General features: G+C 42.5%; 1 protein-coding gene across 1 annotated transcript in view; it reads right to left on the reverse strand.

Annotated features, from left to right (window-relative positions):
- The window catches only part of CDH4 (cadherin 4), a 413,863-nt gene that overhangs the window by 155,466 nt on the left and 243,203 nt on the right, over nucleotides 1-15,194 (reverse strand). Inside the window, exon 3 of the mRNA XM_059862675.1 lies at nucleotides 11,541-11,764. Coding sequence (XP_059718658.1) covers nucleotides 11,541-11,764 — 224 coding nt within the window. The remainder of the gene's footprint in view (nucleotides 1-11,540; nucleotides 11,765-15,194) is intronic.

Below are 15,194 nucleotides of genomic sequence, written 5' to 3' on the forward strand. Positions count from 1 at the left end.
CAGAATCTGCCCTGCAATTCCTCTTACCACTTTTTTGATTTGGGTTTTTTTTTGGCTATTATTGAAATCAATTAAAAATATACAGAAGTCCATCAGAAACCTTCCACTGAAATGGCTTTCTGAAAGCAATGCGAGGTTGGAGGAGGTGCAGCCTCAATCACAATCCAAATTTTTCACAATCTATACAGATTGTGAAAAGAACTTTCCTCTCCCAGCCTGCTTCACAGAAGGTGTAGGGGTATCTTGGAGTCCATGCCAGCAGCTCCAGTGGAATCTCCCAGGAGTCATTTCCAGTCCCTTTTCAGTCTAGAATTGCCTTTAAGGATGGTGAACACAACCTGCTGCATTGGGAAGAGGACATGGAACTAAATCCCAAAGGGACTGTCAGACTTCAGAACCTAACACCTTCAGGACACCTTACTCCAAACTAGTGAGGCTGCAGGGAGCTTCAACTAACTCCATTTACACCACAGTGTTGAGAGCTCAGGGACATTCCTTGTCTGCACCTGGCACTGGGAATAAAGGATAAGTTGGAAAAGCCATTTAGTGAGTCTATAATCTCCTGTCAGTGCTGGTCTGTGGCTCTTCAGCCTTTCATTTACTGGGAGACTCAGACTAAACCCAACCTCTACTTGTGAAAGGGGTCGAAAAATAATCTCCTGACAGAACAGGACACGTGGGATGCCAGCAGCCCCTCCAGCCCTATCCTGCTCGTGACAAGAAGGCTACGAGCCACTGACTTTTCACTAGCCCACAAATAAAAGCAGTGAGTGTGAAGAAACACCAGCTCCCACCTTCCGCTACACTTAGCAGTAGCCAGCCTCGCCAGCTGGCTTGTCTCCCCTCCCAGCCAACCTGCCTTTGATATCCGTCAGCCTCTGGCTACGGAGACATCTGGAAGTTATTATCCAGCAGAGCGTATCACAAACCCATTTACATAATATAATATCATATTTTGTGTTCCTGCTTAGCTGAACATTTTGGATCACTCTAATGTTTGGGTAAATAAGCCGCCATTCCCTGCATATAAATAACGAGGGAGTCTTTGGGTACGTTTGTTGGAGATTAATAATTTCATAGGGCTCAACCCGAAAAATGAAATGCTACGGCACTAAAATATATTATGCTTGCATTTGCAATAAAAAGTACCTGCAATTGGAGGAAGGGAAATAAGGCCTTTATTTTCCAGGTATCAAAATGATTCATGATTTAACCTGTTTTATTTATATGCCAGCCTTGTTATTTTCCTAGGATCTTTAACATTTCACACTAGACATTTTTCAGGAAAGAGATAATACCTGGGTTGCTTTGCTTCTAGTGTCACTCATAGGGTTTAACTGAGGCAACGTGTTTTTAATATATTTTTGTCAATACAAGGGGATACAAAGTCCACCTTTAGTCCATTGCTCAAACAATATTTCCCTTCATCTCCTATATCAATACATATTTTGAAAACTGCTACCATTTTCTACCAGGGAAAAAAAAGAATCTATTAAAAAAATATTTAATCTGAAGCATTTTTGCCTGTTTCCATGGTAGCTGCAGGAAGGACAGGAGAAAATTATATTTACCAAACAGAAAATAAGACAATGAAAATAGAGCTTAGTTCTTTAACAAAGGGAACATGAGAGCGCTGCAAAATAAACATTTGCATGAATTCTGTTCTAAGGAAACAACATTTTGCTGACATCAGGGATGGCAGTGGAGGACGAATGAACCCTTTTTTCCCAAAATGCACCATTTCTCCAGTTTTTGATCTTTCAGTATAGAAAGATATTCTATTTTGTGTTCTCCTACAGTAGAATGAAAGGGTTGCAGAACAAACAGCAAATTTATTTATTTTACAGTAATTGATTCCTTTTTTATTTAGGTCATTGCTGAAGTTGCTAAAGTTGGAGACAGGAAAAAAAAGCCGTTTTAAAAAGATCAGACTGTTTATTTTAGACTTTAATTTATTATAGTTGTGCTATGTGCAGCTTTTACTTAGGAACTGCACAGGTAAGGAATCCATAATCTGTTTTTCTCCTTATCCACCCTCTAGAACTCTGAGATGACTGTCTGTATTAGCTTTATTTACTAACAGTTGTAAGCTGTGGTAAATTTAATCAAAGATAGCTGCATGTCACATCCCATTACCATCACGGCATAAATTGCCATTCATGAATGATTTGTGTCAAAGAGCTCTGAAAACTATTGTTTTAGCAGCAAGATGTTCCAACATACACAGCTCTTCAGCAGGGGCATTAAATTAATGTGTTTGCAGAGAAGCCACTAATTGACAATGAGATGGGATTTTGGCAGTACACTTCCACTTTAAAGATAATGAACGGTGTTCAAATACAGAGAAGAACCCCCTCTGCTCCTAAAACTAGAGTAATAATTCCTGGTATAAACAGGAATAGAGGGAACCAATCCTGACAGGATATTTCCAGGACCCAAGCAAGCTGTTTGATCATCACGACTTCCAAAAGCAAACAGTGGAATTGCAGCGTTTGTGACCTTTATCAAATCTGGCTACGTACAATCAGGAATGTTATGTTTGGTTAGGAACTCATTAAACAAAATTACCTCTCCATTTATAGAAACCATACAAGTACAGTATAAAACATTTTAATTAAATCAGCTAGTTAAGCAAAAATTCATTACTTTTTGTTTTTATCAGCTAGCAGTGGGGCTGCATAGAGCAGTTCGCATTAGAGTCAATTAGTAAGAAAAATTGTCAGATTTGGCAAGTGCATGAGCTTCCAGAACACATCAGCTGACAGGGAAGAAAAAGTTTGACTAAAAGCTAACCAAGTTACTGCCCTCAGAGGAGGAGAATGAGCCACGAAACACACACAAATGCATCAGCCTTGCCAAAACCCCTCGTTCCCGAGGAGTCAGTGTCAAAGCTCTACAAGCCCTGCTCCTTGAGAGCTGAAAAATAAAGCATGAATGCAAATTTAAGGTTGTTAGGTACCTGGCTGGCTTTGCAAGCTTTGGAAAATTTTACCCAATAGAACTAATAAAATGTGATCAGAGTGACCGAGGAGTCAAAACGCTCCGTGGTGTTGCAGGGCTGCAAAGCAAGGAAAAAGCTGAGGAACAGTACAAGGTAAAACCAGGGGATTTTAAAATAGGGAGAACACAACAGACTGGCTTGTGAGTCAGGCAGGAGAAGATCCTTTCCTTGCAAAAGGTGCAGCGGGGCCCTTTGTGGGTAACTGTAATTAAATGCTGAGTTAAGTCTGGACTCCAGAGAAAAGAGATGCACCAGCTCTGGGCAGAACCCATGTGGTTACCACAGAAGATTCTTATTTAAAAAACCCCAAACACATGTTAATCTCTTTGATCAGAAAACCTAACAGGGTTGGTGAGGGCCCCATGGACACAGGCTGCAGCTAACACCCCCGGGGCCAGAACGGGGCTTTTTGGGTGCCTGCTGACCAGGCTGGGACAGGAAATGTTGATTTCCCAGTAAAATTTAATCAGAAATCTCCTGAGCTCACCCACACTTTCTGTTGGAAGTTATCACCAATTTAAGCTGAAATGCAGCCAGTCACCAGAGCACTTCAATAGGCTTTGCTTTTGTGCTGCAGAGTCAGGACGGGCGCGGGCAGCGCTCACTTCATTTCTGAGCAGGCACAAAATGCCCACAGGATCTCTAAGGGATGGGAGTTCCAGCAGGGAAGGAGAGGCAGAGCTGTGCTCACACTTATTCTGTGGTACCACACGGATGATTAGAGGCACCTCCTGGCCAGTGCACTCTCTCAGGGTTTCAAATGATCTTCCTCTCCCATTCTCTGGAAGAATCACGTACCAAAGCAGGAACCTTAGAAACCTGTCTGCCTTTGGTGGAATCTTTTATGGCTCCCACAGGCTTCCAGCACCTGTGATACTTTTCTTGTCATTGTCAGGCTTTGAATATTGCAGGAGCTGTCAATGGACAAGAGATGACATCACCCCCAAAGCAGAGCTCTGGATGTACTTCTCCTCCTCATTTTAAGGCTCGAACATCTTATCCCAACAGGAAAAGTTCTGATGAGGTTGTTTCTTTGCAAAGCTCCCCACATCAACTTGACCTTTTCACACTCCCTTTGTAAGATCTAATCCCACAGTACTTCTCAGGTAGGATTGTTTAAGAAACATCTAAATTACTGTTGTACTCTACTTTCTAGTGTTTACCAAGAGACACTTCTATCTTCAAGTTAATGTCATTCTCATAATTGGGAGAAGCCATACACAATGGCTTCAGAAGTACAAGCACTTCTCAAGAGCAGGGCTATTAAATCACAAAATACTCATACTTGTTGTGTACTGCATATTAGGAATAAAGGTGGTAGATCTTGCCACATACTCTACAGTGAAAACCTCTACTGCTGCTTGGAATTACCTCTCTCATGCTGCACCTGATCTTGAGAAAAATGTATGAAAAATCTGGGCTGGCAATCTCAGTTCTTCATCCCCAATAAAATTTCTAAAAAATAATTTACAACATGGCTCCAAAACACAATTCCTTTGCTTCTAAAACTCTGACTACTACAAGTGCTCTTCATCACATAAAGAAGTGGGAGCAAATCTACCCCTTAAAAGCCTGTGAAAAATTGTAATCTCATTTTATTTCTCTAAAGCCATGAGGTTCAAAAGATACATGAATTAAAATAATCATAATGAATTAAATGTAACAATACTCCTCCTCTTCATAATGTTTGCAAGTAAAAAGATCACAAGAGATTTAAAAGATCACAGGCGCTGCTGCTACTTTAGCACAAAGTAAAGTAATTCAGTCTGGTACTTCTCCTCAGTGCTAGTGTGAGAATTTGCCCTTTCAAGTTATCCTTTGGTTATTTCAAGAGGCTCTTGAGAAAAGACTGTTCTTCTTTTTTTCTCCAATTCCAGAGTGCACCTAAGAAATGCTCAAATTTGACCGTGAGGACACATTCAATTTATCTCAATTTGCAAGATGAAATTTAAGCCTGAGTTTAAATGCTTTGCTGGGTGGGGATAGTGTTTGAGATCCCACTCCTTGAGGCCCTCAGGCCACCCTGCCCTGCTGGACACCCATCCCTGGCACTCCCCCAGCTGGAGGTGCCAGAGGGTCACTGCCTCATCCAGCAATCCAGGACCTGGTCTCCAGAGGCTGGGAGGAACCAAAACCCCTCCTTCACACTGAGCCTGCACCTACCAATATCTCAGCTTGCTGGGCTAAAGCAAAGAGACATGCAGAGACCCTAAAATCAGTTTATTTTCATGGATGGGCCCGTATGAAGCAATTTTTGTCTGTACTCAAACTCATGTTTACAAGCAGCTGTCATCAGATTATCACAGCAATGAAGGTATTTTTAGGATATCCAGTCCAAAATATTTTTTTTGAAGTGGCAGTCAGACTTCAGCAGTTACCAACAAAGAACATGAAATGGGAGGTCAAAAGCTTTGATCTGGCAAGGGCAAGGAACACATCAGAGGCAGGAGCACGCAGCAGTCCAAGAGGTTTGTTTTATCAGGAAAAACTTATTTCCGCGTAGGCAGTTCAATCCTTAGGACTTCTTTTTGTTTGAAGGAAGACAGATCTGGAGTGAATTTCACTTTCAGATGGTCTTTTGAGCACGGCTTTGAGCCTGACCCTTGGTATGATGCTGACTGCTTAAGAACTAAATGCAGCAAGTGCAGTGCTTGGAAACTTCCCGTAGTGGGCTGATTTTCCAAGGCAATGAGCACCTGTGTGTCAAATCTTATCCTGGCTGCAGCACGAGGCAATGGCATGCAGCACACCTGAAAATCAGGCCAGGGAAGTTCACGTGTTTTCACAACCACCAATCTCTCCTCCTGCAATGATTACATGTGAGATGTTCAAATCCACTCAAGCACGAGGTCAGGCAAGTTCAGCAGATGCATCTTCATTAGACTTGCACAATTACCATGAGCAGTCTCACTGGTAACAATTAAATTATACTAATTTATTAGTCATCTTCTTTCTTATCTTTTCCACTGATCTGATTTGTTAAAACGCCAAACAATGTCTCAGAAGTTATGTGAAGGAAACAGAAATCTCTGCATGTACCCTCCCTGACAGATAAATCCAGGTCTGGCTTGACTGATGAGATACAGAAATAAAAATTATTCCAGCTGCCATTTTGCTGCATTCAGTTACTGCCTTGGATCCCCCACAGAGGTAGTGAAAGAGGACAGTGCCACAGTAATGACCCAGTACCTAAAATATGCACCAGAATCGTCAGAGAAAGGCAGGATGACAACTAAAACCTCTTTTTTTTCAGCCCTTCTCTAGTGATAAAACAGTTTGATGGGGCAAACTCCCCTCACCCTGATGCCATAGATAACATTTCACCCCAGTGCAGGGAATAGAAGGAAGGAAGAAAGTGAACACATTTTGTCTCATTTCCTCCAGGTGCACCTGCCCAACAGTGCCAGGGAGACTGGAGTCACTGGAAGCACAGATCCCACTTAAACTCTGATTTTCCTCCCTCTAGGGAGGGCTCCCCAGCCTGGTGCAGAGCATCCTGGCTGCACAATAACCCAGGTCATGCATGAGAGCAGTGCTGAATAAGCCTTTCTTTGCCCAGAGACCTTTGTGCTTGTGATCAGCAATAAAAGGCTGTACTTGGAATTTATAACCTCAGCCAGGTGAAATACCACAGATGATTATTTAAAGGCTTTAAATTAAATAAAAAAAAAAAACCAAAACCCTCTGTCTGTAAGAACCAGCTTTTCACATTCACATTGTCTGGCTGTGGACTCATAGCTGGGTTATGAAAGCAGCCCAAAATAAGATGAGATATAAAACACAAGCTGGGCTTAAGCAAGAATTGATTTCTGACAGCAGTTTTCAATGTTTGAAACACTAGATGCAGACCTCATATATTTCTGAATTTAATTGCACAATTCCCAGTGATTTAACACTACAAAAATTTACATACTTCCATGCTCAGAATTTGAAAAGCTCAAACAATGAGAAACTTTGGTTGACATAAATACAGTTCAAAGACAACAGTAATTTTTTTTTTCCAAACTAAGTCACTGGCAGCAGATGACTGACATCTTACATGTGCTGAATATATCCTGTATCTCTAAGCTCTTCTGCTGTGAATTCCTTTCTATGCTGTATTTCTACAATCTGGATTTTAACTTGTGAGGTGAGAACTACAGAAAAATAGACAGCTAAATAAATACAGAAGAAAATTTGCCAGATGTGCCTTGGACACATGAAAGGACTGAAAATTAAAGAAAACAAACAGTATAAATCAGAAGGTCAGAACTTCAGATGGGATGAGCCAGCACAGGGGGTGGAGGAAATTGATTTTCAAGGAATGGTGAGGAGGAGAAGCTTGGGCTGATGGACACAGAGGGCAGGTGCAGGGTGTGAAGGACAAATGGCACAATATTTCAACTCATAAATGGGAAAATTTGAGTCTTTGTAACTAAAAAACAGGACACTCTGAAGACTGCAGTCCTCAGCAATGTCACTGTTCACAAACATAATCTTCATTTTTAGACTTTTGGTTGAATCAATATCCAATTTTTCAAAATAATAGCATGCACTCTTAGAAAAGAAGACATTACACTGCTAATTCCAGATAAGTAAAGCCTGGCTTTACTTTGTTTTCTTCTGGAGCATTATCCCACTCAAGTTCATCTTTCACAAATGCTGACACAAACCACAAAGACTTTATATTATTTCATAAAAAAAGCATCTTTTCTCTTTTCCTTTTCTCCTTTATTCTTTTTTTTTTCTCCTTTTTCTTTTCTTTGCTTTTTCCTCCTTCCCAAACTACACCCACAGCCCCGACTGAAACTTTCAATTGGAACAACAAGCAGCCAGACAAGAACAGTGGAAGAAACTTTATCTTAAGTATTTATTGTTATGCTGGAATATCACTCAGTTTCCTCTGGGGTAACTCAGCACTCTTGTGGGAAATGTGTGACCTCATTTGCATTTTCTAATTGAATTGCTATCAGGTTTCCTGCAAGACTGAACAAAAAAGTTCCCTGAGTTACTAACATCACTTGTATTAACCAGAAAAAAAGTTTACATTCAAGTGTTTGCTGGGGAGGAGGGGAAATGTATGCTTCATGTATCATAAAATACATTTTTAAAGTATCTGCCTTCTTTTCTATCATTTCACCCTACTAGCATGACACTTTAATGTAGCAGTTAGAACTCTTTCCTTACAGTGTTTTTCACTGAAAACTGGCAGGTTATTCAGTCATCTCAAGCAACCAGCACACTTATAAGGCCAGTGCTGTGAAAGAGGGGGAACTGTCACTGTGCTGGGTCCCTCCCCATTAAAATGTTAGGCTGCACCAAGAGCCAGGCTCAGCTGGGGCACCTGGGGCACAGGTATGGACACCAAACCTTCTGACTTGGCAGTGAAAGCACTCAAGGGGAGGACTGGCCCAGCAAGAAATGATCTGCTGCCTTGGAAGCCACCACCAAAGCCCTGTTGCAGGGATTTTCAGTCATAAACACTGTGACAAGAAAGGATCACAGATCCAAAGGATCATTTATTGCTGGGTAAACCCTCTGTGCTCTCCTGGAAAGCAGCCCACTGTCCCCACTGTGCAGGCAGACTCACTCCTGGTCCCCCAGAATCCCAGCCAGCATCCCAAAACCACTGATTTCTCCCATAACATTTATTTATTCTGTGTTACAGCCTCCACAATAAACCAACTGTCCAATAATGGCCATTCTAGGAGGGCTGGTTTTGATCCAGTTTTAATCCCTGGATAATCATGAACTAAATTCTGATTTATCCTTTCAGAGGGGGTCCTGAAGGGCACCACGGCCCCTGTCAGGAGGGACTGCCCTCACTGAGGGCCATGGCTCATGGAGCTGAGGAGGACAAGGTAAAAGGGCTTCTTTTGTGCTGTAGGTGCCAACAAACAGTGGTCAGCAGGTGCAGTAACTGAATTTCATGCCAATTATTTATAATGTCTGGGAACTGTTCAGCATTTTTGCACAATCAGTCACAAATTTACAAAGTAAAATGGAAATAAAGGGATGCACCAGAAGAAAACTGGTCTCCCTCCCTCTCTCAGGTCACCTCCTCCTTTCTCTCCCACATTTGCTATCTCTATATCCTGAGTATAACAAAACAATCTGAAATCTCTTAAAAAAAATTATATATATATATATATATATATATATATATATATATATATATATATATATATATATTTCTGCTTGAGTCATATTATTCTACACAAAACCAAATGTGAAATCTGCCTCTAGTAAAAGCCACAAAACATATAAGGGTCATGGCCTGAAACATATTGAACTGGATATTGTAAGGTTTGGGGTTCTTTTTTCTGCACAAACACTATTATTTTTTAAAATAATCTCATAATCATATTTATTTCTTTAGTAAACAAAGGATTATTTTGCTTGCAAAAACCACAGGCATTTAAATAAAACACAAGTCAGATGCCTGCTATAGGGACCCACAATAAAACTGCTTATGACCTTGTCATTACTCTTGTTTTCTGCATTTTCCAGCCTCAAACTACACACTAATAAGGCTTTTAGAAACGAGGGATATGAATTTTAAGAAGCTTAGCTCTCTGTTTTCAACCAGAGTTCAGATTACATTAACATTAGATGAATTTCCAACCAAATATTCTACTAAAACAGAAATGTGTGCTTATTCAGGTTTTTTTTTCTGCTACACTGGGAAGAAACTTAAAGCAGTATGTAAGACATCTTACTTTGTTCCTTCAATATTTAATTACTTCTAGAAGGAAGCAGTATTTCTTTGGTTAGAAATGGCAAATTGAGTTGACAATAACAAACAGGGTTTAATTACATCTTTCACAAGCTCAAGCCCTACAGAACAGCAGCAGAAGTTTATTCATATGACTCTAAGCCCAGCAAAACCTTAGGGGTCAGCCCACTGGGCAAGTGAGAAATGTAAGTCTGTCCAAGTTTTTCCTTTTTGTCTCAACTGTGGCAAAAACTCTCCCAAAGGGCACAGAGTTACATGGTGGAACTCTAACAACTTGACACAGGAAGTCTCTCCTTCTTTTCCCCACCCTGCCCTGCACTCTCTGTCCAAGCACTACAGACAGGATGACAGCAGAGGCCAGTCCTGCTGTTTGGACCATTACTGGGTGCATTAATCCAAATTTCAGCCACAGCCCAGAGACCCCACCTGTCCCTGCAGGAGCCATGGCTGCTCCCAGGATACACACCTTCATCCTTACTCTGCAGGTCCTCAAGATCCAGCAATAAACCAGGCTCATGAAACAATTCCCTGCCAAATCCTGCCCAAATGTCACCACCCATCCAGCCCAGCACTTCACTGTTTGAGCCAGCACCAGAGATGACTGATAACTGAAGATAACAGCATTTACTCCATGCAGCGAAAGATCCTCAGACTTGCAAAGAAAATGAAGGCAGAAAGGAGCTCCTCCATATCATTTTTTGCTGCTAAAAAGCCTCCACGGCTTTTTCCTTGGAAGCAGCCCTAGGCCAGGGCTGCTTTTCCTGCCTAGGGTTAGGGTTCTGAAAACCACAAAGCCCAGAGCTCCAGGCACACTGCAGCTGTGAACGGCATCCCAAGGGGAACACAAAACTGCCCCAACATGCCTGCCTCCACGGCTTTCTCCTTGGAAGCAGCCCTAGGCCAGGGCTGCTTCTATTGCCTAGTGTTAGGGTTACACCTAGGGTTTTAAAATGATATGGAGGAGGTGGGAAAGTGACAGCTACTCCAGGGACAGAGCAGAAATGTGTTTTCATGGAGCAGCGCCCAGCTGCAGTGACTCTCTGCAGCCCAGCAGCAGATTTTCACTGAAGGAACACTGCTCTCAGACTGCTGGGCAGGGACAGAGCCCTCCTGCTTTTCAGCAGCGTGTACAGAGCTAAAGGAGAAAGGAACCATCTGTACCCTCCTGCCTGCAGGGCTGGCTCTGGCTTTTCTCCGCCGGGGTGGCGAGGGGAGCTGCTGGCACTGAGCACAGGGGACGTTTGGCACCGCGCGCTTCGCTGCCCGCCCCGCGTGTCAGCACGTGTCCCTTATCAGGCAGCAGCCACGCTCCCTGTCCGTGCAAGGGAAGGAACAAGCCCAAATCTCCCCTCTGGAAGCTGCAGGGCCATGCAGATTGCTCGCAAGAGTGACTCTGAAAACCGGGGAGATGAGCAGCAGGGCAGAGCTGCCAGTGCACGATTGTGCTGTCACAAAAGAAATCTGAGCTTAAAAGCATCAGGAAGATGGTTGGTTTTGACTCTTCACCCTTCATCTCCTGGTTTAACTTGGAGTCAAGAGATTATCAGCTGTGAGGTGTAGACATGATGTACGTGAGCTGCACTGTATGACAGAGACAAGTGGTCACTTAAAAATACAGAAGAATGAACTTAGAGCACACTTCCCTCACTGGAGACCTTAAATAATTTCTGTCAGAGACATACAAGGATCATTTGCAAGGAATTCGATGCTGCTCATGGTATCTCCTATCATGACACTTCCTTATGAAGCGCAGACCAGTCAACACAAACACTTTGGGGCAAAGGAAGAACAAATCAGGAAAAAGAGCTTCAAAAAAACTCTTACCTTGTGTCCGTTGTGTTGGGACTTCTCTGCCACCAGAAACCTGACCATGGCCTCCCATCTGCCCAGGGTCTGGGGGTCCCAGGCGGTCACCACCAGGATCAGCTGCTTGGAGGGCACCTGCAGGTGGTGGGCGGCGTACAGGGTCCCGTCCGCCCTCACCTTGAAGTCCAGGCTGTTGGTTTCGTACCGCACGCCCTTGTTACCAGCACAGTTATTAAATTTGACTAGAACAGAGAGGAGAGATGGGAGAAATGTGTGAGATTGGCGTGATAAGGAAAGCAATCAAACACAAGTTTCAGACATTTAATTTTCACTGATGTCTTCTATATCTCTAATAACCATCAAGGAAATGATTTAACTGTTTCTTCGACCTTTCAGGAGTGCTCTTGTGCTTTATCTCTGTTCCCCAGGGAAGAAGTTGTAAGCCATTTTTAAAGTATTTGATACAGTTTCATTAGATCTCAAACACAGCTGTTCCCCATTTGTACAAGTGGATTTCTCCCTTGTCGCCATTATCTTTTAAATTCAACTGGAGTCTATTACCCACGCTGTGAGTATTTTTTTTCAGGAAATGTTCTCCATTTCCCTAACCCTTCAATAACCTACTTACCAGATAGCCTATTTGCACATTCTTAACTGAAATTCAAAAGCCCATAACAATTCCATTATCAGAAATATAAAAACAACAACAAAAAAATTTAACACAGAAATGGAAGTCGAAACCATTCCGGAGCATGCATCTGCTGCTAGAACTGGACCCCCTGTCCTGAGCTGCATTCCCACCTTGGCCAACCCCTCACATGTTGCAGCTACTGCAAAAAGGAACTGTAAAACTGTGCTTCATAAACCATAACGTGTCATTTGAAAGCCTGCTTTGTCAGATCAAAGCTCCCCAGTCGCTGATATTTCTATTTTCGCCTTTTTTTTGGTCAAAGTCTTTCACAGTCTATTTGAAAACTATTTTTATTGGCATTACGAAACACGTCACATACATTAGACCAGAAAAAAAAAAAAAAAGCCCTCAACCCTATTATATGACAGAATTGACAAATCGGATAGAAATTGAACCTGCAGCTAATAACACAGGAAACAAAACACCTTCTGCCATTTCAGTAATCCACGGGGCGGAACACACATGTGGGGAAGGAAAACACATTGTACCCGTAAAAACATCTCCAGTGAGTGAGAGTGGATGCACAGCCTAGCTTGGATTGCCAGACAGGTTCTCCTGCTGAGATGCTCCAGCCTGCCTTGAGAGGAGGACAACATGCTGGGCCAGCTCTGGTGGCCTTCAGCAGAACTTAATTCCTGCAGAAGGAAGGCTGGGTCAGACGGATCGACCCGGGCTGGCGGTGGTGGGAGAAGGGATGCAGGGCATTCTGGGGGAGAGGAGCTTCTGAGACACTTGTACCCCAGCTGTCCCCTTCCCCCTGTACCAACCACAGCTCTGCAGCCCTGCTCTGAGCTGAATCGAGGACTAATAATTTGGATTTACATTTTAAGAAAACCAACCATGGCACAGGTGAAAGAAAAAAGCAGCAAGGAAATGGTTCAACCCATGTGGCTGTCAAAGCCCCCAGGTACATCAAAGGACAGAGAAATGAGGAGCAGACTGTGGCAGAGGAGGGGAAAATCCTTCCCCTCCTTCACCAAAGTGCACCCCTCAATAACTGGGGTGATTGTGTTGTAACTGTACATCCACAAAGGCTTTCTGTGCTCTGTATTTATTTAGACCACACTGGTACATTTTTATGTGTGTGGTGGGAAGTGTTACCAAATGCTGCAGCAACTGCTGGGCACAAACAGTGAATGTCACACATTGATTTATAAAAAATAAGATGGATAAAGTTATCTAGTACACAAAAACCACCTGAAAGCCCTGGATGAGGGTAAGCACACACAGGCTTTGCTGTCACCTACAAGAACTGGGACAATCTCAGAGACCTGTGAGGGGAGATTCCCTGGACCTCTGGGACCACCCTGCTGGGAGATCACCTTCATCTCTCTGGAATTTCTGCAAATCTCCCCTGCATTCACAGCTACAATAAATATGTGTGAACCTATCAAGTGCATCTTCACTTCTAAATGTTATTTATTTTCAGCTGAACACCATGGTCACTGTTAGGAACCTGGCACATCAGCTGCTGCACTGCTGCACCCCTCTGCTGTGTAATGGTCATGTAAAACCCAAGTTCCATCCCTACTCCCCAAGTACCCATGGACCCCTCACTCAAAGACATTTAAAGAAGAGAGAAAGGAGTTATAATGACTGCACATTAAAAAACATTTCAGAGCTTACTTTGATTTTATTGAGATTAAAAGAAAGCCCTGCAGTAGTCTGAGAGAGAAAAAAACCAACCAACCTTTCTATACGTGAATGTAGTGATTTCAGCACTCAAAGTACTTAAACATCTGCTTAAGACCCAGCTCGTGGCTCCAAGATGCTGCTCTGGTGTCATATGTCACTGTGTCGACTTTTATGCTCCATTATCTAAAAATGGCTACCTCGTAGACAAAGTCCCTCTGTGACTTGCTAATTACTTCCATTAGTTTAAAACAAACCTGACTAGAGACGGAGAAAATCCTGAGAGAAATCGTCTGATTCTTTTTCCTTTTTTTTTTTTTTTTTTTTTTTTTAACAAGCACCTTCTCTGCCCCACATTGCTTCTCTTAGGTAGCACAGGTAGGTGAATGCTCATCAAGGGATTAGCACAGCCAGCTCCCCTCCTAAGAGCCTTTAGGAACTGCAAGAAAGGCTTCAAGGACACAAAGCTTGCCCAGTCTTCAGTCACGCTGCACAGCAGCAATGGCCCTGGCTCACCTGGGCAGCTCTGCAGGAGATTCCAGCCCCACAGGGATGACCCTGCTTGGCTCTGTCAGGCACAGGAGCTGCTCACACACAGGAAACACACTGGAAATGCAGGAGAGCTGAGCTGCTCCCACCTCCACCACAGGGAAGGGCAAAGCTCAGTGCTGGGCTTAGCAGGGCTGGGTGAACAGCTGGACCCAATGGTCTTGGAGGTGTTTTCTAATCCAAAGGATTCTGTGATTAGAAATCCTAAATCATCCTCTTTGCTGCCCTTTGAAAATGAGTCCTGTGTCAAGACTGCTGAGCTGCACTGGTTTTTACATATATATATATATATATATATATATATATATATATACACACAAAGATACAAAAAAATCTATAAATCTCATTCATATATATTTATATATAAAATACTTTCCCCAAATATATGTGTACAGGCTCAGGAAAAAAAATCAAGCTATTGTTCTATAATAAATAGCATAGCTCAAGGAAAGGAAATCTCATCCATATTTTCAAATTCTACCTCTTACCCCTACTCTTTGCTCTCGTGGAGACAGAAATTAAAATTTCATTCAATGGCAGACAACTTTTGCTTTTTTCCCTCCTTTTGCTTCCCTAGAAATCTCTAAGTCTACATAATTTGCAGTTGATGCAACTCTTGACTTTCAAATAATGCAAAAAATAAACAAACATTGGATTTGTTTACTAGTGTTAAAACTCTCAGTGGACACAAATCAATCTTTCTTTGACCAGTCTGAAGACTAAAGAAAACTGCACAAATTTAACATTCAAAAGCTGCAGCATCAGTAATTAGGATTTTGGATAAACAGTAGAGTCACACA

Source organism: Haemorhous mexicanus, chromosome 18 (assembly GCF_027477595.1).
Source record: "Haemorhous mexicanus isolate bHaeMex1 chromosome 18, bHaeMex1.pri, whole genome shotgun sequence".
NCBI lineage: Eukaryota > Metazoa > Chordata > Aves > Passeriformes > Fringillidae > Haemorhous > Haemorhous mexicanus.